General features: G+C 36.0%; 1 protein-coding gene across 1 annotated transcript; it reads right to left on the bottom strand.

The window, feature by feature from the left end:
* Positions 1–1,945: 1,945 nt before the first annotated feature.
* On the bottom strand, positions 1,946–26,645 carry LOC114033225 (protein LEG1 homolog). Its single transcript, XM_027848685.1, has 6 exons — positions 26,345–26,645; positions 18,094–18,180; positions 12,621–12,805; positions 11,369–11,469; positions 7,983–8,221; positions 1,946–2,088 (listed from the first exon to the last, which is right to left on the bottom strand). Exons 1-6 carry the CDS (start codon positions 26,643–26,645, stop codon positions 1,946–1,948), a joined length of 1,056 nt encoding a protein of 351 aa, XP_027704486.1.
* Positions 26,646–26,846: the final 201 nt, after the last annotated feature.

Here is a 26,846-nt window from a genome sequence, read left to right as displayed (position 1 = left end):
TTATATATGGAAAAAAAGGGTCTTTAGTGAGAGGAGTTTCAAACATTTCTGATGAAAAGACCAGAGTTAAATAGGAACTTCCGAATACAAAAACAGGACTCAAGAGATATTTAGAAAGGTACATTATTTGAGCAGTTCTAAGAGCCTTTATGAAAATGTAGTGCTAACATTCCACCAGAGGTAAGAAACAAGCATCTCATCAAAACTTTCATGTCTTCATGCTTCTTAAGGGAGTATAACAAGAATATATATATATATACATATTCATATATATATGAAAGTATATATATGAAAAATGGAGGATTTATGGTTGGGTTGGTTCTATTCTGAGAGTTTTGAGAGGCCAAAGAGTAGGGAGAGTAAAAGGAATGCACTGGTATAGAAAGGAGGGAGAAAGAGGTGGAACTTGCTACTTCCCACAATCGGAGCAAGTTAAAAGAAGAACATATAAACATAGAGGAAGGTATAACGGGAATAGGTTTCAATTGAGTCCCTCTTTTCAGAAACAGAAAGGTTGAACACATACATACAGTTTGCTGTAGAAATATATTCAACTCACAGAGGAAGCAAGCAAGGATATGAGGAAAGATAATACTGGGGAAGAGAGATCACAAACAAAACAAGCTTTCTGATCCTTAAGTGAGGGTGGGGAGGAGGTTTAAAGAGAAGAAGAAAAGAACTAGAATCTAAAGTGATGTCTGTCAACTAGAGAATTGCTGAACAAATCGTGGCATATGAATGAAATAAATATCATTGCATTTTAAGAAATTACAAAAGGGAGGGATGATTTCAGAGAATCCTAGTTAATATAAAGTGATGCAGAGTGAAATAAACAGATCCAGAAGAACAATGATAGAAAGACAACAACATCATAAAGAAAAACAACTTTGAAAGATTTAAGAACACTTATCAATGCAATGATCACCCATGTCTCCAGAGGACCTATGGTGAAGCAGATTATTTACCTCCTGACAGAAAAAGAAACATTTTTGAACATGGCCATGGTATGGATTCATTTTGCTTGACTGTACTTAGTTGTTAAAAATTATTTTTTCCCCTTTCATTTTTTAAGTTCGGGGGGTTTGAAGGAAGCATGGCAGCAAAACTGATGCCAAGAAAAAGAGGGTCATCGAATCTTTTTTAAATGCATAGGAAGGAATAGAAGGAAGTTTAGATGAAGCACAGAGAAGTAGAAGAGTTTTGAAAGCACTATGAGGAATTTACTATACTTTAAAAAATCAAGTGGTATAAAATAGAAATTCATGGTTTCATATCCAATCTTTTTTTGTGTGCTTATTCTATTCTGTATGTTTGAAATGCTTTCTTTTTTTGATGTTTAAATTTCAAATAAAAATAGAATTATAAAGGGAAGTCAGTAATAGGGATGAGAGTGGGTACAAAATATTTCTTGCTCCTAGTGGTAACAAACATTCAAATTCCTGATTTTTAAAGGTTCAATTATAGTTGTGAAATGAAATATGAAGAAAACATGTCCAAATACTATTTTAATCACACGGAGTGATTTTAGTTCAATAAGTCCTATAGATCTATCACTTAAAAATGTTTGTAATTTGGTCATCTCGAATACACACAATTGTAAAATCCTGGGGGAAACTTCTTGGTAACAAAGAAAAAACGAAAAGGAGACTGGATCCAGGAAAGATTTTATTTATTACTTTTGAATTACACCATAATTAATAGATAAGACAGAATTTCATTTGTATTTTAGCTAGACATTTTAATTAGCTAGAAATGAGAAAGTAAGAATTACTAATTGGTATAATTAGGCAGGGAATCATTAATTCAGTTAAAAAGGCACAAACATCATTAACCAAATTATACAAAAAAAACTAAACTCAAATCACCAGATGACACAAGAATTATACTGTGATGTCAAAGTCCATTGTTAGAATGACTTTTTCTTAAGAAACCTGAATTAAAATAATCATATGTATTCTGAAAAAATAATATCCAATTCCTGAGGAGATATATTATAGTTTTGACTAATCTGTTCCATTAAATCATTTACCATCTTCCTTAGATATTCAGACTTCATTAAATTTCTGAAGAAAGACAAAAATTTGTGTCCTGGGAAAGAAAAAAAGAGGTTATTGGTCAAAATGTAAAAGTCACATATCTCTTAAAATGTACATTTTAAATTAAATCGATTTTAGTACCAAGACATTAAATGTTCAGATTCTCTGCTCTGATATTGAAACTAAGTTACTTTTTTTTTCTTGGTAAGCCAATCTCTAAAACTTTCTGGAAGGCTATTCTTTCAATGAAGAAATACTGAGTATTCATTATGGAAAAGAAATGGAAAAGCACATAGGAGATGTGAGAATACTGCAACATATAATGAATGAAGGACTTTGAAGGATAGGATAGGATCTGTTATTTCCCCACAACAGAGGTTAGTTTTCCCTAAAAGGGAAAAAAAACTGGGCTTGTAACATGATTAACCTTTGCCTCTCTTGGCACAGCTGCCACATCACCTAAAGGGTATAAATTGTCCCACTCGCTATATCCATAGTTCTCTTATTGCTTGGTGGATGTATGAAGATGATGTGAGTCACAATATCCCATCCTGCTGACAAAACACATTTCTATAAGAGAACGAAAGGAACTGTGTCAGGAGAAGCCAAGTACCACTATATTCTTATTTCATATCCTTGCCATGTTAGGACAAAACAAATTTTCTTTTGCTAACCATTCAATTACTTGCAAGTTTTAAGTCTCATTGAATCTGAATTAACAGAGTACTGCTGTTAGGCCCACCCTAAACAAAAAGTCAACAAAGAGTAAAATAAAAATGTTATTCAGGAAAGAAAATGGACTAGTCAAGTGGCAAGGGTGAGGGATATCAGGTAGGCAGCCAGAGTGCCTTGTTGATATCATTGTTATGTCAGGAGAAAATAAGGAAGGCCTCTAGCCCATTCAGTAGATACCCTCTATTAAACTTTTGAGAAGACTTAGGTAAGAGTCAAAAAGAATGTGTGGATTTTGATCAACAGTAAAGAGAACTTACAAACTGATAAGACTACAGATCTATTTGAGTACATAATTTTGTCTATGACATTTTCCCAAGTGCTAAGGATGACAAAAAGATGAATAACATACGGGCTCTGTCATTAAGAATCTTATTCTCTAGTTGAGGAATAAGACAAATGCACAAAATAGTGGTGGAGGAATACTGGGAGTCAGGAGGCCTAGCAAATTTATTACATAAGAAGTTGAGTAATCACCTTCTGTCCATCCATAGGTTAGGCTATCAGGGGTGGGGAACCTGCAGCCTTGAGGCCACGTGTGGCCCTCTGGTTCCTCAAGTGTAGCCCTTTGACTGAATCCAAAATTCAGTTTCCCCACCTCTGTAGCCTTGAGGCCACATGTGGCCCTCTAGGTCCTCAAGTGCAGTCCTTTGACTGAATCCAAATTTCATTTGTTCTGTGAAGTTTGGATTAATTCAAAGGGCCAAACTTGAGAACCCAGAGGGCCACATGTGGCCTTGAGGCTTCAGGTTCCCCACTCTGGCACCACTAAGGGATATTTTAGGTCAGAGAGTCTATAAATTCCTCAACAAATATGGCACATATTATGAATGAAGACAAAAAATTTAGTAATTTAAAATTGGCCTCCCTCTCTAGGAGCCTACAGTTTATCCAAACATAGATAATCATAATGCTAAAAATCACATTATTGGCATTTACTATATCACTAACCATCTTTGTGATTTTGTGTAATTAATACATTTTTTCCAATTATTTAGGTCTATCTTTATTCATGTAAACAGTGGTTTGTACTTGTACTCATACAGTTATTTTTTCTATCTTATTAGGTAGACTCCAAAGTATTTTACACATTCTGTAGTTATTTTAAGTGGAATTTCTCTTTTTATCTCTTCCTGATGGGGTTTATTGATATAATATAGAAATGCTCATGATTTGTGTGGATTTATTTTAATCCTGGAAGTGTGTTGAAGCTATTGTTTCAATTAATTTTTAGTTGATTGTGTATCATATCATCTATAAAAAGTGACTATTTTGCTTCTTCTTTACCTCTGCTTATTCACTTAATTTTTTTTCTTGTTTTATTGCTAAAGATTGTATTTCTAGTACCGTGTAAAATAGAAATGGTGAAAATGGACATCCCTGTTTCATTCATGATTTTATTGTAAGTGATTCTAGTTTATTTTCATTACATATAATGGTAACTCTTGGTGTCAGATATATTCTATTTATCATTTTAAGGAAAGGACCATTTATTCCTTATGCTTTCTAGTGTTTAACAGTAATGAATGTTTATTTTGTTATTAATATGGTTAATTAAATGTATATTTTTCCCCTGATAAAAGTCCAGCCTGACTGTAGTATATATTCTTTGTGATATGTTGTTTTGGCTTCTTTTCTAAAGTAAGTATCCTAGCATTCAAACAACCCAGCTATTGGGGTAAATACTCACTATTTGACAAATAGTGAAATTTGGACAGAAATATGGGGAAAAAATTAGATTTAGTTTAGAATCTCAAACTTTATACCAAGATAAGATCCAAAAGAATATATGACCTGAATATAAAATGTCACATCATAAAGAAATTAGACAAATATGGAAAAAATACCTATCAAATCTATGGATAGAAGAGAAGTTCATAACCAAATATAGGATAGAGGGGATCATAGAAGATAAAATGGATTATTTTGATTACACAAAATTAAAAAAGTTTTTGCATAATTTAATAAAGTTATGATTAAAAGGGAAATAACAGGAAAAAATCTTTGCATTGTTTTTCTGATAAAGGTATCATTTCTATATATGTAAGAAATTGATTTAAATCTATAAAAATAGAAGTCATTCCCCAATTGTTAAATGTTCTAAAAGTATGAACAGACAGTTCTCAATGGAAGAAATCCAGACTATCTGTAGTTACACGGAAAAATACTCCAGATTACTACTGCTTAGAGAAATAAAGATTAAGGAGATTCTGAGATTCTACCTCACACCTATTAGATTAACAAACATGGTAAAAAGGAAATTTAGAAATTTTGGAGAGGCTGTTGGAAAATAGGATCATTGATGCACTGTAGGTTGATCTGTGAATGGATATTATGGAAAGCAATTTAGAATTATACATAAAACATTACTAAATGATGCATGCCCTTTGACCCAAATATACCATTGCTAGCTCTATCTGCCCAAAAGATCAAAGAAATAGATAAAGTCCTATATACAGCAAAGTGATATGGTAAAGTGATTCCTGGACTTGGAATCAGGAAGACCTAAGTACAAAACTAACCTCAGAAACTATTTGGGCAAGTCACTTAACCGCTGTCTGTCTCAGTTTCCTTATATGTAAATGGAAATAATAATAGCCTCAGACACTTACTAGCTATATGATCCTGAGCAAATCACTTAACCTCTCTTTGCTTCAAGTTTCCTCAACTGTAAAACAGGGATAATAACAGCACATCCCTTAAAGGGTTGTTGTGAGATTCACATGAGATATTTGTAAAATGCTTAGAATAATGCCTGGCACATAGTGGGTACTATATAAATGCTAAGTTAGTGGAATCAGAAGAATAAATTATACTATAACATCAATGTTACAAAAATAAACAATTTTGATGACTTCTACAAACTGATGAAAAATGAAATTAACAGAACAGGAAGAATGATTTATACAATAATAACACTATAAGACAAACAACTTTGAAAGATCTAGAAACAATGATCAATACAATGACCATCCATAATTCCAGAGGACCAATGATAAAATGTTATCTACCTCCTAACAAAGAGTTGATAGACTTAGGATACAGAATCTCTCTCTCTCTCTCTCTCTCTCTCTCTCTCTCTCTCTCTCACACACACACACACACACACACACACACACACACACACACACTTTTATACAATCAATTAAGGAATTTATTTTACTTGAGTATTTATATTTGTTATAAGGGATTTTTTTTCTTTTCTCTTTTTTTAATGGGATGGGAGGTGGGAGGGAGAAAAAATGTATTTCTGCTCATTAAAAAATTGGTTTTCTTTTCTGATCACCTTAAGAGCATAAAAAGACTTGCTCATGCAGACTCAGGGCATACTTAGCAGATGTACCAAGGCTACAAATTACTACTTCATGCCTTGCTAGCCAGATTGTGGTCCTCATCTATCAGAGTTAAATGCTGTGTCCTTGTCAAGCATCCTTCTTATGCTGTGGCTAAGTAAACCTACTTTTGTTAACCACTGAACACTTAGAGTGTCTCATTTCATTCCACTATTGGTTATAAATTATGAAGAGACCAGTATATCAGGCCTAGCCTATGACATTAAACTTTATTCAGGAGGCAATTGGGAGCCACTGAAGAATTTTTTTTTGGAGGGGGCCAGGCAATGGGGTTAAGTGACTTGCCCAGGGTCACACAACTAGTAAGTGTTATGTGTCTGAGGTAGATTTGAACTCAGGTCCTCCTGACTCCAAGGCCATCTCTCTATCCACTGCACCACCTAGCTGCCCCAGAATTTTTTTTTAGAAGAGTAGAGAGGTGGTTAGCTATATGCATAAAAAAGTTATTTAGGTAGCCATACTAATCAGAGGGTTAATTGAGGGAGTGCCATTAGTTGGTGGTTACTAGTTTAATTGGAAGATATATAAAAGGCTATTTTAATATTCTAGGTAGGTGCCAATGAAGGCTATCATTAATATCCAATTATTTTGGAGCTCATTTAACAGTTTTAAATATTACAGGCCTCCAAAGTGAATTTAAAATCAATTCTTGACACTTGACTTTGTAGATTACCCATATCAAAATTTAAATTTCAAGCTAGCTTGCTCTTAGTTCCCAGTATGCATCTAACTTGCATATTTCTTTTCTTTCCTCCCCCACAGTACCCTCCTCCCAACCATGGGTGATATATATATGTATGTATGTATGTATATATGTATGTGTGTGTGTGTGTGTGTGTGTGTGTGTGTAGCAGTCATATATCAGACAAATACAGTTGAGGAAACTTAGGCAGACTTCCCTAAGGTCACGCAGCCAGTAAACGTCTGAGGCTTGGTTTGAATGCAGGTCTTCCTGACCCTAGGCCGAGTGTTTTATCCACTGGGTCACCTCCCTTTCTTTATCCATAACATTCTAAATACTATCTTTCAACAAATCTCATTAGGAATGCTTAAGTTTTTGATGTGGGTTGTCTTTGCTCTCCTGATATGGCTACTGATTTACTATAAAAACATTCATTTAGAATAGGTCTTGCTGTTAAATTGCAAAACAAAAACAAAACTAAAAAGAGTAGGAAAGACTGATCAATCCTCTTTTTCATCTTAAGAAAATTTTTGTAGACCCAGTATAGAACAAATTTTAAGTTATAGCATTTCCTTTCCTGTAGGCCTTTAAAATAGGACTGATTTGTCTGTCTATAGCTTCTGTCTATAACTAATAGAATATCATAGAATCAGAGATAGAAGTTATTTTGTATTACAGATATGACAGCTCAGGCTCAGAGAGATTAATTGACTTGTCCAAGGTCCCATAGTTTATAAGGGAGAAGAGCCAAGAGTTGAAACCAGATGCTCTGATTCCAAATCTCATTCTCTTGCCCTTGTACCATGTTGATTCTCCATGCTCCCTACAAGTATGAACCTCATACTTCAATAATTGAAAATATCTGTGATTTTAATGGTGTGGGCACTTCCTTGATCTCTAGGGATCACCTTCACATGCTGACCCCCGTGATTTAGTAGATAGCCTATGTTAGTTGTTAAGACAAGAAACACGAACATTTGCTAATCAACCTATTGGTAGTTTCAGGCCCATACCTGAAACCTTTCCAGCTTGTTAGAACCTTGCTAGTCAGTCTTGCTAGTCAAGACCACTGGCATAGCCTTGGACATTCTGCTGTCATTTTCAAGCCATGAGAAATCAAAGTGGGACTTAAGTAGAGGAACACTTGATAAAATAAACACGGACACTTCAACTACTTACCTGAATCATCATCTATTTTGTGTATAAGATTAATCAAAAACAAGATTCTATTCTGGGAATCAGTGAAATCCTTAATGAAGAGGGGATGGTCACCAGACTTGAGCAGTCTTGGGGGCAGATACTTCTGGAATTTAGCTGTTTTCTTCAAAGTTGTTTCAAAGTTGATTGTTGCAATATAATCCACAGTATTTGACCAACTTTTTGCAAAATCTAACTCTGGTTTGGAGAAATATAGCTTTCTAAAAGAAAAACATTAAAAAGTTAACATTTAGAGTTAGAGATTTAAATATCTATCTTCTCTTATTTTCCAAAAGTATGATTTATTTTTCCTCTCATTATACTAACTACTTATTGTGATTTCAGTTCTCCCTCTTCTTCAATGTTATAGAGAAAGTATTTCTGACTGTTAGCCGCTACAGTAACATTTCTGCCAACAGCCTTCTCCCCAGGAAATTCACATTACCATAACTGGTACAAACCTATGATAACCAGGTGAAATACAAATTCATGCTATTCTTTGTAACCTTACCCGGGTCATCATCTTAACAATTAATGTTTCTTATTAATTTATTGATTTCTAAGCACACTCATCATGATAACTTTCTTGAATCTGCTGAAGCCCCAGATTCCACCCTCAGCCTCAGTTTACTCTTAGCACATTTTCTTTCTTACTGATGTAGCCCCCTTTGCTCAAGGAGTTTAAGGCAATAAATCATAAACTCCCTCATTTTCCAACCTTAAAATTTTCCCATTATCTTTATTCATTCTCTCATATTTATTTTCTCATGAAAAGAGGCGTCCTTAAAGGCTTTCTCTGTCCTAGATTCCATTTCCACCTACCTTCTCCAGTAACTTGCAACCTTATTAACTTCCCAAGTCCAGCATCATCAGTTTCTGCCTAGCTACTGAGTATGTCCCTATTAATTCAAATATGAGAAGATTACTCCTATTATCAGAGGCATCCTAGTGCACAGGACAGAGTAGCAGATGGAGATTCAAAAAGACCTGGGTTGAAATCTGACCTCTAACACATACTGACTGACTGTGTGACTCTGGGTCAGTCACTTAAGCTCTAGTTGTCCCAGGCAACTCACTTTAAGTTGCAAACAGCCAAACTGCATTTGTAGAGGGAATTTCCCATATCAAGGAAATTTCAGGTCTGGTCTTTTAAAAAATCCTATTTTAAGAGTAAACTGATACTCATGGGCAGAGTAATCCTAGCCAGACAGCATACATTTGAAAAGTAGTTTGCTCAAAGAAGTCTGTGTTAGTATTCTTCAAAAGCCAACTTTATCCCATGACATTCCTGTGTTTTCTGAACTGAGTCAGCATGATGAAAGAGCACTGAACTTGGAATCACCGGACCGAGTTTGAATCCCGTTTTGCCACTTACTACCAGTATGACCTTAGGCAAGTCACAACCTCTCCTGGCCTTAATTTCCTCCTCTTTAAAGTAGTAAGATTGGACCAGCTGACCTCAAAGATCCTTTATAGATCTAGAGTTATAGGCCTAATTTTAATATACTGTTTGATGCTTTATAAATGCCTCTTACACATACTCCCTCTCCTTAAAGTCATAGACAAATTGCTTGTTAAAGGCTATGGCATGGACTTGGTGACTTGGGCATAACCGATATGCTTCATTCATCCATTTAGTACTAAATACACATGAATGTAGACCAAAAAGGAGCCATTGGATTGGTCTATTATGAGGTCTTTTGGAAACCAGATTGCAAGGGATTAAGGAAGTCATGTGAGGTAGCAGAATCAGGAGAAGCTTGGCAATTCTCTTAACCTTTCTGAATTTTAATGTCCCTATTTTTAAAATAAGGCCAAAAATACTGTATAACATATATGTATATAATATTATATTTACTGAAGTATAGTATACTGAAACATAGTGGATAAAGAGCTAGCCCAAAGCCAGGAAGATCTAGGCTTAAGTCCTAACTCTTACACATTCTGGCCATGTGACCCTAGACAAATCTTTAAGACTATAAATTGCAGAGCAGGTGCTGACCCACATTAGTAGAGGGCATTTTCTCATCAAGTAGTTCACTATACAAATGAAATAATGATTCTAATCTCTATCCTCATCCTATATTACTGCAGATATGAAAATTGAAGGTCAGAGAAGTTAAGTGAATTACATGTGGCCACATAGCTAGTAATATATATTTTTTTTGGCAAGGCAATGGGGTGAAGTGAATTGCCCAGGGTCGCACAGCTAGTAAGTGTCAAGTGTCTGAGGCCGGATTTGAACTCAGTTCTTCCTTAATCCAGGGCTGGTGCTCTATCCATTGCGCCATCTAGCTGCCCCCACATAGCTAGTAATATAGGAGGCAATATTTGAACCTAGGTCTTTTCTGACTTTAAACCCAGCACATTTTCTGCTATTACTCCTCAATGCCTCTTCATTCTGCACAAATCTTGTCCATATCCTGCCATAAAATCTCTTCAAAGGATTCCCCAAAATGCGCTTAGATCTTATCAAGGAGGCTCAGTGGTATTCTGAGTTTTGATTCAATCAACACAAAATCTTCTGCAAACAAAAGTATGTAGAGGTATAGATCATCTCTTTTCCATTTGGATTTGGCTCCAGACATCTTGTTTATGTCTTCCCTTATATTGATTATCAGAATGTCTTTGAACAAAGTTACTTCTCTTGTCACATCTATTGAGGTGTCACAAGATTTTATGATATAAATTAGAAGCATTTTGTTGGAAGAAATCCCTCTAGGTTGAATTTTGCCTTATTGAGTAAAACTTTTAAGAAGATCAATGGAAAATGCAGCTAGACCTTGTATTCTCTGCAAGTTTTGACCAATTTTATGACTATATAGCTATACATGATTGTAGATAATTATTTTCACAAGCTTGTCAGTTCTTCTCTCAAATTTTTGTCAAGATCAGTCTTAATAAGTCAATAAATGTGTATCATAAAGATTTCACAGAAATAGAAAGTAGGTACATGAGTTAATTTTTTTTGTCTGATGGTAATACCATCCACACTACTTTTCCAATCATTCAGATCTTTCCTTCTTTCAGATACATGGAGAGTTGACCTCTCCATGCTTTCAGAATTATATTACCTCCAGTAGAGATTTCTTCTATGTCTACCTGGTCTGGTCCACCTGCATCACCATCTTTATCTCCTTTACTATGAAGGTCACTTCCTCACATAGACTATCAGGTATTAAGATGTCAGAGTCTAAATCTGGTGTTTCACTTAGTGATGTTATTTTGTTATATAAATGCTAACAAATGTTGAAGCATTAATAAATGCATGGAAGGAATTCTAGAATAATAAAATAGGATAAGATTGAAACTTTGCTTAGGCATCAGATGTAAAGCAAGGCCCTCAGTAAAAAAGGATGAATTATTACCTATTGTCAAAAATGCTTCTGGCCACTTCAAGGCTTGCTATGTGTGCATCCCATAAGTATTTCAGTAAGTCATCCAGGCTTTTAGAAGTTTCCCTTGCTTGCTAAGCCAAGAAGGAAAAACGATTTTAATAGATAGGCAAAAATGAAAAAGCAAGAAAGATTATGGGGGCATAGTATTTAAAATGAGAGGAGAACTTAGTTTCTAGAGTAGATGCATCTGAAAGAAATTAACTAGGAACATTTTCCAAAGTCCAAGTTCCAACATTTTCGTATTTCTAGAGGTAGCTAGATGGCACTGTAGACAGAGATATGGGCATGGAAATGGGGGGAAAAAACCTGAAGTCAAATCTGGCACTTGCTAGCTGTGTGACCTTGGGGAAGTCACTTAAGTTCTGTTTGCTACAGTTTGCTCAACTGTAAAATGGATATAATAATAGCACCTACCTTATAGGGCATTTGTGAGAATTTAATGAGATAATATTTATAAAGCACTTAGCACAGTGCCTGGCATATATAATGCCATGGAGCTTAATTAATTCGTATTTCCTTGTCTTCCTTTTTCCTCAAATTGTCCAGGATTAAATCACAATTTAAAAAATTACTAAGCTTTGAACTTTCTTTAAAAAATTCATGAGGATTAAAATAGAAAGGAACAAATAATATCATTTTAATCACATCAAAATCCAAAGAAGTGGGCTAGGCATCTAGAAGTATAAGCATATTATTTCATTATCAAATATAAGTCATGTCTACCTTCTACCCTGATACTCTTCTTGTGGACATTTCATGACTGATTTAGATTGCCACATGTTGATTTAGCCAGTTACTGTTCATTAAAGTAACTGGAATAAGCAGCTCCACTATGCTAGGAAAGATTCCCTGATCCTACATGTCAACAATTGTCCCCTAAGTTTACCAGAATATTGAGTTAACCAGAATATTTCATTACTCAGCCACAGTTGTTAGTTAAAATATGCATTTAATGCAGTTAGGGGTAAAGATCATGATAGTTGTCCAGTTTCTCAGATGTAGAAGAGAAAGATACTAGGAATTGAAGATGGCTGTTTAGTTGTTCAAAAGTCCAATCAAAGCATGTACCATTATAGTATTACTGGGGAAAAAAGGGGTTCTGTACTCCTTTATAAAGGTGCCATTCTATTCCTGTGGAATTTGAAAGCAGCAAGTAAAATATCCCCAGTGCAAGAAAGAGATAGGATACCTTACTCCAAGAATAGCATAAATATTTTTAAACCTGAAAAAATGTATTCCATTTTATCATAGCATCTGGGAAGAATGAACGGCAAGCAGTAACATTATAACAGAAATACATCTGGTCCTTTGGTGGTGGTGAAAGTTTCACTTGGTCTGACGAGATCCCTAATACTCCAGCCTCAACTGCACCAAAGAAGGGTAGTGCACTTAGATAGTAATTCATGCCTGTGGAAATAATGGTGGCTGTTATTAGAACTGATATACATTGCTATTGATACAAGATCAAAGAGTTAACCATATAGTGAAGGTGATTATAGATGGCTCAAGCAAACACAGTTGTGCAGTAGTGAAGTTGTATGCTAATTTATTAGATCATGATTAATAATAAAACTTAGTGCTAATGATAAAATATTTCAAACCAGGAAACTGACAACAGCCAAATTTTAATTTCTGAAACAAAGGGGTTAGGTTATTAAATTAAAATCTATAGAATTCCAGCACTGTATTTCTAGTTGTTTATGTTTCCACTTGGAACTGCCCTACTACCAAAAAGACCTATGAAAATAATATGTACTATACTCCCCTCTTCAAAAATTTCTCTTTCTTACAGACATCCCACTGCATTCCTAACCTTAAAAGGATTAAATCTTGGGGTCATTTCTGACTAACTTCACTTAATCTCCCCTCAGTTTGATCCTTAACCAAGTCCTACTGATTCTTTCTCTGCAATATTTATTGGTCTCAACTTTTCTTCTTCATTCCTAGAGTGACTAGTCTATTCCAAGCCTTAACCATTTTATGCCTAGAGCATCACCATGATTAGCATCTGAAAAACTGGAACCTGAAGCAACAACTTCAAAGTCTCCCTGACTGACCCTTTTGGACACAAGACTGAATGCCAAAAAAGGACAGAGTCTCAAAACCCAGGCCTGATACAGAACTAAGCATGTTGCATGTATGTATGTTCCACGTATGTACGTATGTTCCATGTTTGAGATATCTTTTGGATATACCTCATCCCCATTTATCTTAGAGATGTAAATAAAACACTGAGCTGATATGATATTTGAAGTCAATCTGGTGTCTGGGGAACCAGACCTCTGGATCAAATTTCTATTTTCGACTACCTGGTATTTGGAGAAGAACAGTGTTACCCTACATCATCATCAAAGGTCTCCATAAGAGTGAGGCCTCAAACTATTCTTTCTCAGTTTTATGGTTAGCAAATTTGTATCTCCTGCTCCCCTAAACCTAATGATTCAAAATTTCTGCCAGTTAAGGTAAATATCCCCTTACCCTGTTACTTCAGCATTCTCATACCTATCCAGCTCAATTTAATAGCTCCCCAGGTCCTTTGTTTTCTGCCACCACTCTCTTTTGTACTCTTTGGAATCCTTGCTCGGTCTTTAAGAAATAGACTTTTAATCTTCAATTTCTTTTCATACTCTTTCTACCTTGTGCTCACAGAAACGTGGGTCTCCTAGAAAGACATCCTCTCCAGTGCTGGTTGCCCTTTCTTGTCCCTAAACAGATTAGGCCAGGAGCAAGAGTGACTATCCCCTTTGTTCCCCACCAGTTCTTACAAATCACTCTTCTGGCATCATATCTATGCAGCTTCTCTTCATTTGAGGTTCAATTCTCTCATCTAGATAATTTAATCCTCATTGCTATGAACTACTGGCCTTTGGGGCACTTTCCTTCCTTTCTTAAGGAATTTAGCATTTGGTTCATAAACTCTAACTGCAGACTTGAGTACATATGCACACACATTATCCCTTTCAACATCCCCGATTCCCAAATTATTATCCTTTTCAATTCTCATGACATATAGCTTTATTCTAACCACAGCAACTCACAAGAAACATCCTATCTTAGATTTCATCATTCATAATTGAAGCACTTCCAAGATTATGAGCTCTACAATTTCTTTTTTTAAGTTAAATTTTTTTTAATTACCATAGATCTATTTCCTCTCTTTCCCGTCACCCACCACATTGAGGACAAAAGAAAAAAAAAGGAAAATAAATTCTTTGTGAAAAATATACTTAGTCAAGGAAAACAATTTTTTTCACTGATCCCCTGTCCTTTCATATCTTTCTCTATTTCACTCTTCTTAACATTATTCTCTATCTTAACCATCACCCCTACTCTAGTCTCACTTTTCTTTTCTTTTTTTTTTTAAGGCAATGGGGATTAAGTGACTTGCCCAGGGTCACACAGCTAGTGTCAAGTATTTGGTCTGAGGTGGGATTTCAACTCAGGTCTTCCTGACTTCAGGACTGGTGCTCTATCCACTGCACCACCTAGCTGCCCCTTAGTCTCACTTATCTCACTTAACAGTCTTTAACCTGTTACTATCCATTTTAATTATATTGTTCTCTTGCCTTCAATCCCTTGCCCCCTTGTCCTACCTCTAGGGTTCTCATCTACCAATCGAAGTTATACCAAAATCTGCCTTTTTCTATATACTTCTAAATTGTTGAATTGAACAAAGTCACATCACTGTGCTTACTGGGCCTATGAAAACTGAACTTTATCCAATCTCAACTATGAAGTCACTGTTACCAAGCAAAATCATACTTCACAGAAAATATTGAGGCCATTCACCATAAGCTACCTCTTTTTCTCTCTTCCTCTTATCACTCAGATATCTTTGGCCACTATCTCCTCCTTCACCCATCTCACATGAAGATGTGGCCTTACTCCTTACCAAGGCTAACCCCTTTATCTGCACAAGTGATCCTATTCCATCCCATCTGCTCCAACAGATTATTCCCTCTGTCATCCCCACTCTATCACTTATTTTCAAACTCTCCTTGTCTTCTGGCTCCTTCCCTACTACCAGAAAACATGTTCTTGTCTCTCCTATTCTCAAAAAGTTCTCACTTGATCCTTCCATCCCTGATAATGATCGTCCTATATATCCTCTGCCTCCTATGCTGATGTTTCTAAAATCTATTATCTTGGTCTGATCTCCAACCTCATATCTCCCAGTGCCTTTCAGATGTCAGTGTAGGTATCATCCTTGACTCTTCCTCTTTACCATTCCTCCCCTCCCGTGTCTAATCTGTTGCTAAGATCTGCCTGTTTCACCTTTGGAACCTCTCTCAAATATGGCTTCTTCTGTCCTCTGACATTGCCCTCCTCTGGTACAGGTACAGCTCAGCAGCTCACTTGGACAATTGAATGACCCTGCTTGTTAATTGAGGCAGATGCCTGTCTTAAGTGTCTCCCCACTACAATCCATCCTCCATTCAGTCACCAAAATTATTTTCCTAAAGCAGAAGTCCAACCATGCCATCCCCCTACTCCATACATTCCGGTGACTGCTTATCACCCTCAGGATCAAATACAAAATTCTCTGTTTGGCACTCAAAACCCTTTGTAACCTAACCCCTTCCTACCTTTCCAGTCTTTTTACACCTCATTCCCCAACACATACTCTTTGATCCAGTGACATTGACTTCCTGGTCATTCCACAAACAAGACACTCCATCTCTCAGCTCTTGGCATTTTCTCTGGCTCTCATCAGTGCCTGAAATGCTCTCCCTCCTCAGCTCCACTGACTGGCTTCCCTGCCTTCTTTTAAGTCCTAATTCAAATCTCATCTTCTACAGGAAACCTTTCTCAAACTTTATTAATCCTAGTAGTTTCCTTCTGTTATTTTTTTCTTATTTATCCTATGTATGCCTTGTTTGTACATATGTGTTTACATATTGTTTCCCCATTAGACTGTAAGCTCCTTGAAAGAAGGAACTATTCTTTGCCTCTTTTTGTATCTCCAGTACATACTGCCTAGTATGCAGTAGGTGCTTAATAAATGTTTATTGCCTATTTTTCCCTAATCAATTATCTATTTTAATTCCTAAAGCAATTGTTCCAGACCTTCTCTTCTTTGGTCAAGCCCCCCGGTACCTCCCATTCTATTGGTGGGAAAATTGAGGCTTTAGTCTTCAAGGTCTTTCATCTCCTCTACAGATAAAGGATAGGGACCAGACTTGTAATTTCAATGAAATAAGGAATTTCCAAATGAGGAAACTCTCTACAGTACAGGTCTTAAAGAGTTGCCTAGAACACTGAGAGTTTAAGTGATTTGCTTAGGTTCATATAACAAAGATGTATAGTATGTCTTCCTGAATTCTAAGCTAGCTTTCTATTCATTATGCCATGCTGCTTCATCTCCACTAGAATAGGCCTCAAAACTCCACTTTATCTTTACTTATCCTTTAGTCTTTAACACTTGTCTCTAAGGAAAACATGGACTATTTTTTTTTCTTTGCAAGGTCAACTCCTCTACCTGTGCCCTGGATCTCATCACCTCCTATGTCCAACAACATTAAATCTTATGTTCCCTGTCCCATCCCTACCCTCAATATTGAAACTCTCTTTACTAGATCCTTCCCTGCTGCCTACCAACTCATCTCCCCTATTATTCACTTGACTTTTTCCATGCCCTCAAACTATGATTCTATATTTCTCTTCCTCTTTACTATTAAATTCCTTCAAATAATATATATCCTATATTCATTGCCTTCACTTCTTCCTTACCACTCTTTAACTCCTCTGACTCCTGAATTCTATTGGAACTAGTTTTTTTTTAATGATTACTAGTAATTTCATGATTTCCAAAATCATATGCCTCTTTTTTCACTCCTTATGCTATTTGATATTTGTTTAGTTTTTTGGCACTATGTTTTTGGAATGTACATGTTCCTCTCCTTCTTCCTTTCTGCCTTTCATAATCCTTATCTTTCTTCAAGGTGCCATTTTTCTTAAAGAAAGATATATTTCTAAGGTGAAAGAGCCATCTCCTCCCTTGTTTCCCCCAGTTGAAAACATTTTCTCCTTCATCAAAATTCCCTAGGACACTTGCCTCACTTTCTCTTTTCCCCTCATTACCTTATGTTACATTGATCTGTGTACTTGTTACATCCTATGTGCGCATCCCTAGACCATAGAATGTAAGCTTCTTGAGGTCAGGGATTGTTATATTGCTTCTTTTCAAAATCCTAAATATTGCTTCTTTTCAACCATTAAAGCTGTGCCTTGTACATAGTAGGTACTTAATATGAAATAATGTATGTAAAATTCTTTGCTAACCTTAAAGAAATATATATGTATCCTATTATTATTAGTAAATATTTGTTGAATAGCTTTAAATTGAAAAGCCAAAGTGATCTCCTTCAGGTTATGCACTTCCCCTCTCCCACTCCATTTACAATCCAGTGGAGCTTTGAAATATGTCATGCTGTCCTTAGAAGTTTTTTGGGCCAACTGGTCAAGAAAAAGAGGAGAAATTCCCAAGTTAGAAAATTTCAGTTGTGTTCATTGTCACTGTCGTAGCTGAGAATGTGGTGTGATGGCCACAAGATGGTGCTGCAATATAGTCTTATGTGCCCACAAAAGAAATTTTTTTTCTTAAATGGTAACTTTTTGGCTACTTAGATTCTAGAGGGAATTGGTACTTTTTTAAAGGGCACTAATTTATTCTTAGAATATTTAAATGTACTTACAAGCCCACCAGCTGTCCACAGAAATGCATGTATTGTCTCCATTTTCCCTGCCACACTCAGTCTCACCGGTAGGATCAACTAATCTGCCTGGAAGAGAATAAATTATACCTAGGATATAAGTTTATGTGACTTGGAAGATAAATGTTGATACTAAATGATACCAGGTTATGAGCTTGTGTGACTCAGAATATAGATGGTGATACTCTTTTGGGCACTACCCCCAAAAGTACCCTTTTGGGTACTTTCAGAGAAATTAGAAAAGGGAAGAGTTTGAGGGAAAAGATAATGATTTTAGTTTGGACATGTGTTTAAGACATCTCAGCAACAACCAATTTGAGATGTCTAATAGGCAGTTGGAGATATGTCTGGACAAATAATTCTGACAGTCAACTGTTCAGAGATGATAATTGAAATTGTGTAAACCAATGAGATCAACAAGTGAAATAGTTACGGAGGAGAGAAGGGCCCAGGATAGAGCCTTGGAGTGTCTCCACAGTTAGTAAGTATGAGATGAATGAAAATCCAGCAAAGGAAAGAGAAAAGGAAAGGTCAGAAAGAAGGAATTGCAAAGAGTTAAGAAAAGAGTGAAATGAAAAGAAATGGAGGCACCTAATGGAGATGGCCTTTTCAAAGAGTTTAGCCACACAAGAGAAATATAGAATCATAGTTTGAGGGCATGGAAAAAGTCAAGTGAATAATAGGGGAGATGAGTTGGTAGGCAGCAGGGAAGGATCTAGTAAAGAGAGTTTCAATATTGAGGGTAGGGATGGGACAGGGAACATAAGATTTAATGTTGTTGGACATAGGAGGTGATGAGATCCAGGGCACAGGTAGAGGAGTTGACCTGGCAAAGAAAAAAAAAGGAGAGGTATGGGATATTAGCTAGTTGGAATGGCTGGATCCAGTGAGGATTTTTTGAAAATAGAGGAGAAATGGTCATGTTTACCCAGTGAGTAAGGAAGTAGCCAGGAAAGAGGGTGTAGTTAAGGATTATGAGGGGATGGAATGGGTAAGAAATGGCAAGGACTAGAACTAGGTTAGTTTATCATGTTGGTGGAGAGAAATGGAAATGACAAGTATGAAGAATTTAGAGAAGTCTGGGTAAATTTATATGAATGAATGTAGAGTGAAGTGAGTAGAACTAGAAAAAACAGTAAAAATAACCGTAATGCTGTAAATAGAAAGAAAAAAAACCAGACTGAACCTTGAGTTGCTATAATGCTCAAATATTGTTCCCAGAAAAGAGATGAGAAAATACAACTCTTAATTCATTGGAAATGTAAGAGACTATAGCTGTTGAAATTTGTCCTCTCATTTCAGAAAAACCTGGAAAGACTTGTATGTACTGATGCTGATTGAATTGAGCAGCACCAGGAGAACATTATACACAGTAACAGCCATGTTGTGTGATGATTAACTTTGATAGACTTAGCTCTTCTCAGCAATGCAAGGATCTAAGTCATCTCCAAAAGTCTCATGATGGAAAATGCTCTCCACATCCAGAGGAAGAACTGTGGAATTGGAATACAGATCGAAGCATACTATTTGCTCTTATATTTTTCTCTTCTCTTCTGTTTTGTTTTGTTTCTTCTTTCTTGTGGTTCCTCCTATTGGTTCTAATTCTTCTTTACAACATGACTAATGTGAAAATATGGTTAATAAGAATGAATATATAGAGCCTCTATCAGATTGCACACCATCTTGGGGAGAGAGGCAGAGAAAATTTAAAACTCAAAAGCTTAAGGAAGTGAATGTTGAAAACTAAAAATAAATTGATTAAAGGAAAAAAAATTTGTCCTATCATGGAGGTGCACAAGAAGGCACTAGCTCTTCCAGAGAATCTACCTTTGAGGTCATGATTTAGGATAAGCAGCTAAGTAAAAAACCCCAGTTACTTAGACATTTGGGGAAATCAAAGCATTCAGGGAAAGATAAATCCTAAAGAGGCATTCCCAGGAAGCCAAAGCTCTCTTCTCTTCGCTGCCCTGTTTGCTCTCCCCCCTCCCTAAATCTTCTCCCAGGAATTCATCTATTACATAAAGAAACTAAGAACAAGAGAACTGAAGTGATTTGTCCAGGGTCACATAAGCAGTAAGAGGCAGAGATGGGCTTTGAATTCCAGTTCTGTGTATACAGCTCAAATATTAAAATGTTTTTGGAGATACTCCATTTCATATTCATAAAGTTTAGGACTCTTTCCATTGAACTCCTTATTGATCCTTGAAGGACAACTAGGTAGTGCAGTGGGTATAGTGCTGGCCTGGGAGTCAGGAGGACTCATTTTTGTGAATTCAAATCTGGCTTCAGACATTTACTAGCTGTGTGATCCTGGGCAAGTCACTTAACCCTGTTTGACTCAGTTGCTCACCTGTGAACTTGAGCTGGAGAAAGAAATGGCCAACCATTCCAGTATCTTTGCCAAGAGAACCACAAAGGGTGTCAGGAAGAGTTGGATACCATTGAAATAACTGAACAACAAAATGATCATTTAAATTTTCCTTTCTTGGAGCAAATCTCCTTGCACAATAACCTTCTCTGGGGGCAAAATAGGGATTATAGTGATTGATAAGGATTTGTAAAACAGTAAATCTTAACATCCTCTTCAGGTCCAAACTTGTATTTTTGTATTTTTTAAATACTGGCATAGTACATACACAATAATTGTAATTATTGGTTAATAGATTTTCACATAGTTGATGTGCTCAATAATTGTTGTTATAGTTGTTTTTTTTCTTTTTTTTTTTGTTGTTGTTGTCATTTGTCATTCATTCTTGAAGACGACCATGACATCAAGAAGATGATGCCATGACTTACAAGTGAATTGAATTTAAATGAGGAAGAGCTGTACAAAGTCACCAGCCTCACTTTCTCTTCTGGAGCCATCTGGGTCCAGTGGCAAGATACAGATCAGGATAACTGGAGATGTCCCCCTGTGCTCAATAATGTTAAATGAATGAATGAAAAGATGGGAGTCTAATTGTTAGAGGTTGAAAATTTATTATAGAAAATTGCCAATGTTGCAATAATTAAACTTATTTACCATTTGGCTCATTAATTTGTCAGTATTGCTGGCTGCAGTTTAAAACATATCTGGGTAAAGATTGTAAAATGCCTTCTTTAATCGATGAACACACATCAAATATTCCCAAGTAGTCAAGAGAACTACTGATAAAAGAGTATTCTTTTTATTTTGACAAGACAAATTTGATTGGGCTAACATATGTTGGGTAGGAAGAGGTGCTTCATAAGTTAAGTTCTTATAGTTTAATATGATCATAATGATAATAATCTTTTTGATGTCCATGCTTGATAAATAGGATGTTGATTTGTGAATAGTACAAGTCAAATTATAGTCTAATTCGGTTATTCTCAGTCATTGAAAGGTAGATAGCCACATTTCCTGTAACTTTAGGAAGATGAGTTCTATAAAAGAATTGTACCCAGGTATTCTTTAGCATTATTTGTGTTAAATTTTTTTTCATGATGACATATCATTGCATGTTAATATTGAGATGATATAAACTCTAAGGTATTTAAAGATTAAAACAGCTCCATAAATGAAATGCATAAGGAACCATGTGTAAAGGAAACTTCTAGTCCATAATAGATAAATGACACAAATTTCGAAAGGAAATCCATATGGTTAATAATCAATGCATAAGTACTCAACCTCAATAATAATCAAAGAGAAGCAACAGATTAAGATAATTTTTGGAGGTGCTGAAGCAGAAGACATACAGTGCCCTGAAAACTAAAAGCTTTTTAAAGAAACAAATTTTAATTAACAGTTGTTTTTCCAGCACCTTGTGAGGCCCCTCCTGAACTTGAGGGCATCCTAGAGTCTCTTTCCCTTATCTTGAGATACCATAAAACTTCCCCCCATCCTGGACCATAAAACTTCCTTCTCTCCCTCATGCTGACTCATAAAATTTCCCATCTTCCTTATCCTAAGTCTCCTATCCTGCCATCCATCTTCCTCATCCTGTGTCATGACAACCCCTCCCCTTATCTTGTAAGATAAAGCAGATCCCTATCCCTCTGTAAGTTGCTTGTTCTCTTTCCAGAACTAGCCTGCTGTTTTTGCATCAATAAAACTTCCAATGGTTACAGAGAAAGTATAAGTGAATTCTTTCACACCTGAACCAGCTCTCCCAACTCTAAACCTCAACAGTACCAATTTACATTCATAAAATTAGCAAAAAATAAAAAAAACCAACATAATGCTGGCAAGGCTGTGAAGAAACAGGTGGATTTTATCAGCATTTTATAGCTGAAAGAATTGCAAACTAGTAGAATCACTTTGGAGATGAGTACAAGTAGTACTGGTAATTTGGGTAATGTGTGGTAAAGATTACAAAAATAATCAAACCCTTTGAATTTATAATTCCATTGTTGGGAATATGCCCTGAGAGTATCATCAAAAAGAATAAAAAGTTTTTTTATTAGATACTATTTTAAATACATTATTTGTAATAGAAAAAAAGTGGAATCTACTCAGATGTTCAATTAAAAAATTTAAATAATGTAAAGAAAATTCATGATAAAATTAATATATATTACGTATAATTATGTGATATATAATTATATGTAAGATATAAGATAATAAAATATATTTAATATATATGGAATATAAGGAGATATGGAAATATTATGGGAATAGTGAAAAAGAACTAGAAAAACAGAATATACCCTAGCTATAATTATATAGGACAAAAAGGAAAAGGAAAAAAATGGACAAAAAAATCTTGATAGAGTTATAGAGGAGTGACAAAAAGTTGTTTAATTATACACATTTGCAAAGAGGGGTAACTGTTGTGTAATGTATAGGGAACTGACTTAAAGCCAAGAATATCAGAAATTAAGTCTAGCCTCTGACATATACTTGGCTGTGTGATCCTGATCAAGTCACTTAGCTTGTCAAGGCTGTAGGCATCTCTGTAAGACTACAAGTTGCAGAATGGTGCTAATTGGCATCAGTAGAAGGAGATTCTTCACTGAATGCCAATGGAATCACAAGTCCAACTTGTTAATATTATTTATAGTAAATTACTTAAAAAGAAAGGCTAAATGTCCTTACCCATTATTCCCAAAGATATGAGAAATGAGAAGTTCTAAGTCCAGGATATGGTAGAGAGGATCTTATAGTACTCTGGGGCATGAGACCCCTGAAGTAACCAAGCATTTGGAATGGAATCAATGGAATCAAACCATTCAACTTAGCTCCCAAAATAAAGTAGCCTTTTGGACTCTTTCTAGGCAGGAGATTATCTAGAATGACTCTGCTCCCATTCAGATCTAGATTTCTAGGCTATGATGGTCTAGAATCAGAAAGAATTTGATTGGAGGATTTTCATGTACTTATTTATTCTTTAATATAGCCAAGTAGATTTTCTGAAGTGCCTGACTAGTCTCTAAGATCTCAGTCCTGTGTGTCTTTAGTCATGCGTGACAAACCAGTCCAATGAGGGCTTTTGGGTTTATGACAAAGGGAGAGAAAGTGAGAGAAAAAGAGCAGATAAAAAGAAGTAGGGATAGGAAAAATCGTAGACTTATAGCACATTAGAACTAGAAGGGACCTAAGAGATTATCACACCTGCTACTTACTAGTTGTGCCTTGCCTTTCTTTAAGGCTCACCTCAGGTTTCCTCATCTGTAAAATGAAGGAGTTAGACACAGTAACTTCTAAGGTCCCTTTCAGCTCTAAATCTATGATCCCATGACCCTATGTTCCACCTTTCTGGGCACTCAAGGCATTAGTGGTCCTCTTTCCTCTAAAGATCATGCATATACTGACTTATCTGTCCATGCAATGGGTCTCTTAGCAGAATGTAAGGACATGGATTGTTTTTTTTTTAAATTTTGTTTTTGTATCCCAGAACCTAGCTCAGTGACATGCACATAGTCTTCATTTTATAAATGTTTATTGAATTGGATAAAACTTTAGTCAAATTACTTAAGTTATCTAAGCTTGAATGCTCCTGTCTCTAAAAGGCGGTGAACTGGCTAATCTCTAAGATCTTAAAGGATCTCTAAGGACTCTTCTAGATTTAAAGCCATTAGGTTAGTTTTAATAGACCAATCCTTTCTCTTCATAGATGAAGAAAGAGAGGATCAGCAAGATTAAGTGACTTGGCCAAGGTCATACCATTAGTTAGTTGTACAACTAGGGTGAAAACACAATTCTCCTGATTCTGGGTCTAGTGCCACTTCTATAGTATCACACCAAGGAAGGAAGGAAAAAAACATGAGTAAGAGAGAAAAGGAAGAAGATCCTATGTCAAGGAGCAGTAGAAGACCATCAATAACAGCCTAGGGAGTGGTTTATGCACTGAGAAAACATGACTCATCTCCAAGAATGGCTCTCATCACATTGTGAGAGGTGGCAAAAAGTTCAAAGGACAAGTTTGGGAGCAGATTCTTAAGAGTACTTCAGAAAGAAACTGGGCTTAAGTCCAGTATCTCAACAATTTGGGGCCTCAAATCAAATAACTAGCACAGCTCTAAATCCCATAAGTCTGTAGACAGTTCAGAATCAATGGAAATTTTTGAGCAGGGGAGTGACATAGACAAAATGGAATTGTAGATATGCTTTGCAAGGTGTGGAGAAAAAGAAAAAGGGAGCTGAAGAGGGAAGATCTTGGCTTATGTTGATTTGAAGCTTATTAAAGCTGTTATAGATCTTAGAGATCATCTGGTCCAATCACTTCATTTTATCGAGGAGGAAATTGAGTTTCAGAGAGCTTTTATGCCTTACTCAAGATCACCCAGGAAGTAGGTAGGAGTGATGGATTAAGATCCTCTGAATCCAAATTCATTCCATTCTGCTACAGGACTGAGTTAGGCTCCTTTGCCTGCTATTTAAGAGCCTCCATGAGAGCCAGGCTACCACCACCACCACCACTAAAAACAACAACAACAACAATGAATCTCCATAATTTCCTCCTTAACTTCTACAAATTCAACTCCCATTGCCATTCTTATACAAATGTGATGCCCTGACAAACTGATTTGCTGTTTCCTGAAAATGCCATCTCCATTGTTGTTTTTGCCTCCTGCCTGGGATCCTTTACACAATTTCTTTTCACTTATCTAAGGCCTCTCTGCCTTCAAAGCCTAGTTCCTTGACACTTTCTGTAGCATCTTCTTTGAATCCCTCAGTTTTTCATTGTCATTCCCTTTTCTGAAATCCAGAAGCACTATTTTTGGCACAGCAAATGGTGCCTTAAGTTTTTGTATTTTTATTTTGTTGTTGTTGTTCAGTCATTTAGGTGATGTCTGACTCTTCATGACCCTATTTGGAGTTTTCTTGGCAAAGATACTGGAGTGGTTCGCTATTTCCTTCTCCAGCTCATTTACAGATGAGGAACTGAAGCAAACAAGGTTAAGAGCCTTGCCCAAGATCACACAGCTAGTAAATCTCTGAGGCTGATTTTGAATTCATGAATATGAGTCTTCTTGATTCCAAGCCCAGTGCTCTATCCACTGAACCACCTAACTAACCTTTATTTTGTTATATTTATTTAATTTTACATTATATGGCCATTTCTTATCTCCTCAGTAGGAGTGAAATACTCTGGCAGGTAGTGTGCTATAGGTAGAAGTGCAAAGAATATGGAATCATAGGACCTGGTTTTAAGGACTTACTCATTTGACATTGGGCTAGTCACTTGATCTTTTTGAACCTGAGTTTCCTCATCTTTAAAATGGCAATAATAAAACTTGTACTTCCTGCTTCAGAGTGGTGGTGAGGATCAAATAAGATATTATAGGTAAAACACTTTGTGAACTATATAAACCATAAATGAAAATTAGCATTACAGTTTATACATAATAAATCTATAGCTAGAATGTCATCAGTTAGTCAAGTTGTATAACCTTCTCACTTTATAGATAAAGATATGAATGACCTGTGACTTTATATTTGGTTAGAAGGTACTACAGAGCTCATCTCTTCCAAGCTCTTCATTTTACATGTGATGAAACCAAGAGGTCACATGACAAAAATCACATAGATAATATATAGCTGAACCAGTATTTAAACCAGTTGCAATGTTCTCAAATCCAGAATTTTTTGTATCTTCAACAACTCCCACAGCATCTCACATATGGTAACCATTAAATCTTCATCAGTCAATCAGTGTTGATGATGATGAATCAATTTCATGACACATTAAGTTTCCACCCTACGCAATTTCGTGGTTACAAGTTTCATGGTTAGAAGTATTCTTCTACTAAACAAGCTTATTCTTACCTGTTTCATATTGCCATCCATGCTGCAGAGGTAGTCCCCATAAGATGTTTGCTGCATTATTTGGTGCAAATCTTTCAAAATATTCAGCTGTAACTGTAATCAAGGTTTTGTACATCCCCATTCTTTCAGGATATAGCCATGGATTAATGGTGTACACCCCATCCTCTACTCTATAGTCACTGAGTTGGCCAGGACATTCCTTCCAAAGTGGAGGATAGAGATCTGTAAGACTTGACGTTTCTACTAAAAAAGCAGAAACATAGCCAGCTAAGACACAAAGTAGGGAAGAGAGCAAAAGCATCATCACTGGGGCTGTGATTTGTAGAGTGTGGCAGGAGGTTTATATAAGAATGGATGGGGAAGTGATGGTATGCTTTCCTTGATAAGGAAATCAGAGATTATCAATCAGAGAGACCGCTCATTTACACGCTGGAGACACTGTGGGGGGAGAAAGAGTACAAAATTATGCTCCAGAGACTGTCTTAAAAAGCCAACCTGTTTA

Source organism: Vombatus ursinus, unplaced genomic scaffold, assembly GCF_900497805.2.
Source record: "Vombatus ursinus unplaced genomic scaffold, bare-nosed wombat genome assembly UNPS02006779.1, whole genome shotgun sequence".
Lineage (NCBI taxonomy): Eukaryota > Metazoa > Chordata > Mammalia > Diprotodontia > Vombatidae > Vombatus > Vombatus ursinus.
The sequence above is the reverse complement of the archived record's forward strand: the minus strand, read 5'-3'. Positions and strand labels throughout refer to the sequence as shown.

What these genes read in the sequence shown, in the direction of transcription:
- LOC114033225 (XM_027848685.1), bottom strand. Translation starts at nt 26,645, where the DNA reads ATGCTTTTGCTCTCTTCCCTACTTTGTGTCTTAGCTGGCTATGTTTCT. An exon ending in TGGATGGCAATATGAAACAG is followed by an intron (nt 18,181 to 26,344) that starts GTAAGAATAAGC and finishes ATTCTCTTCCAG; the next exon opens with GCAGATTAGTTGATCCTACC. An exon ending in AATGGAATACATTTTTTCAG is followed by an intron (nt 11,470 to 12,620) that starts GTTTAAAAATAT and finishes TTCTTGGCTTAG; the next exon opens with CAAGCAAGGGAAACTTCTAA.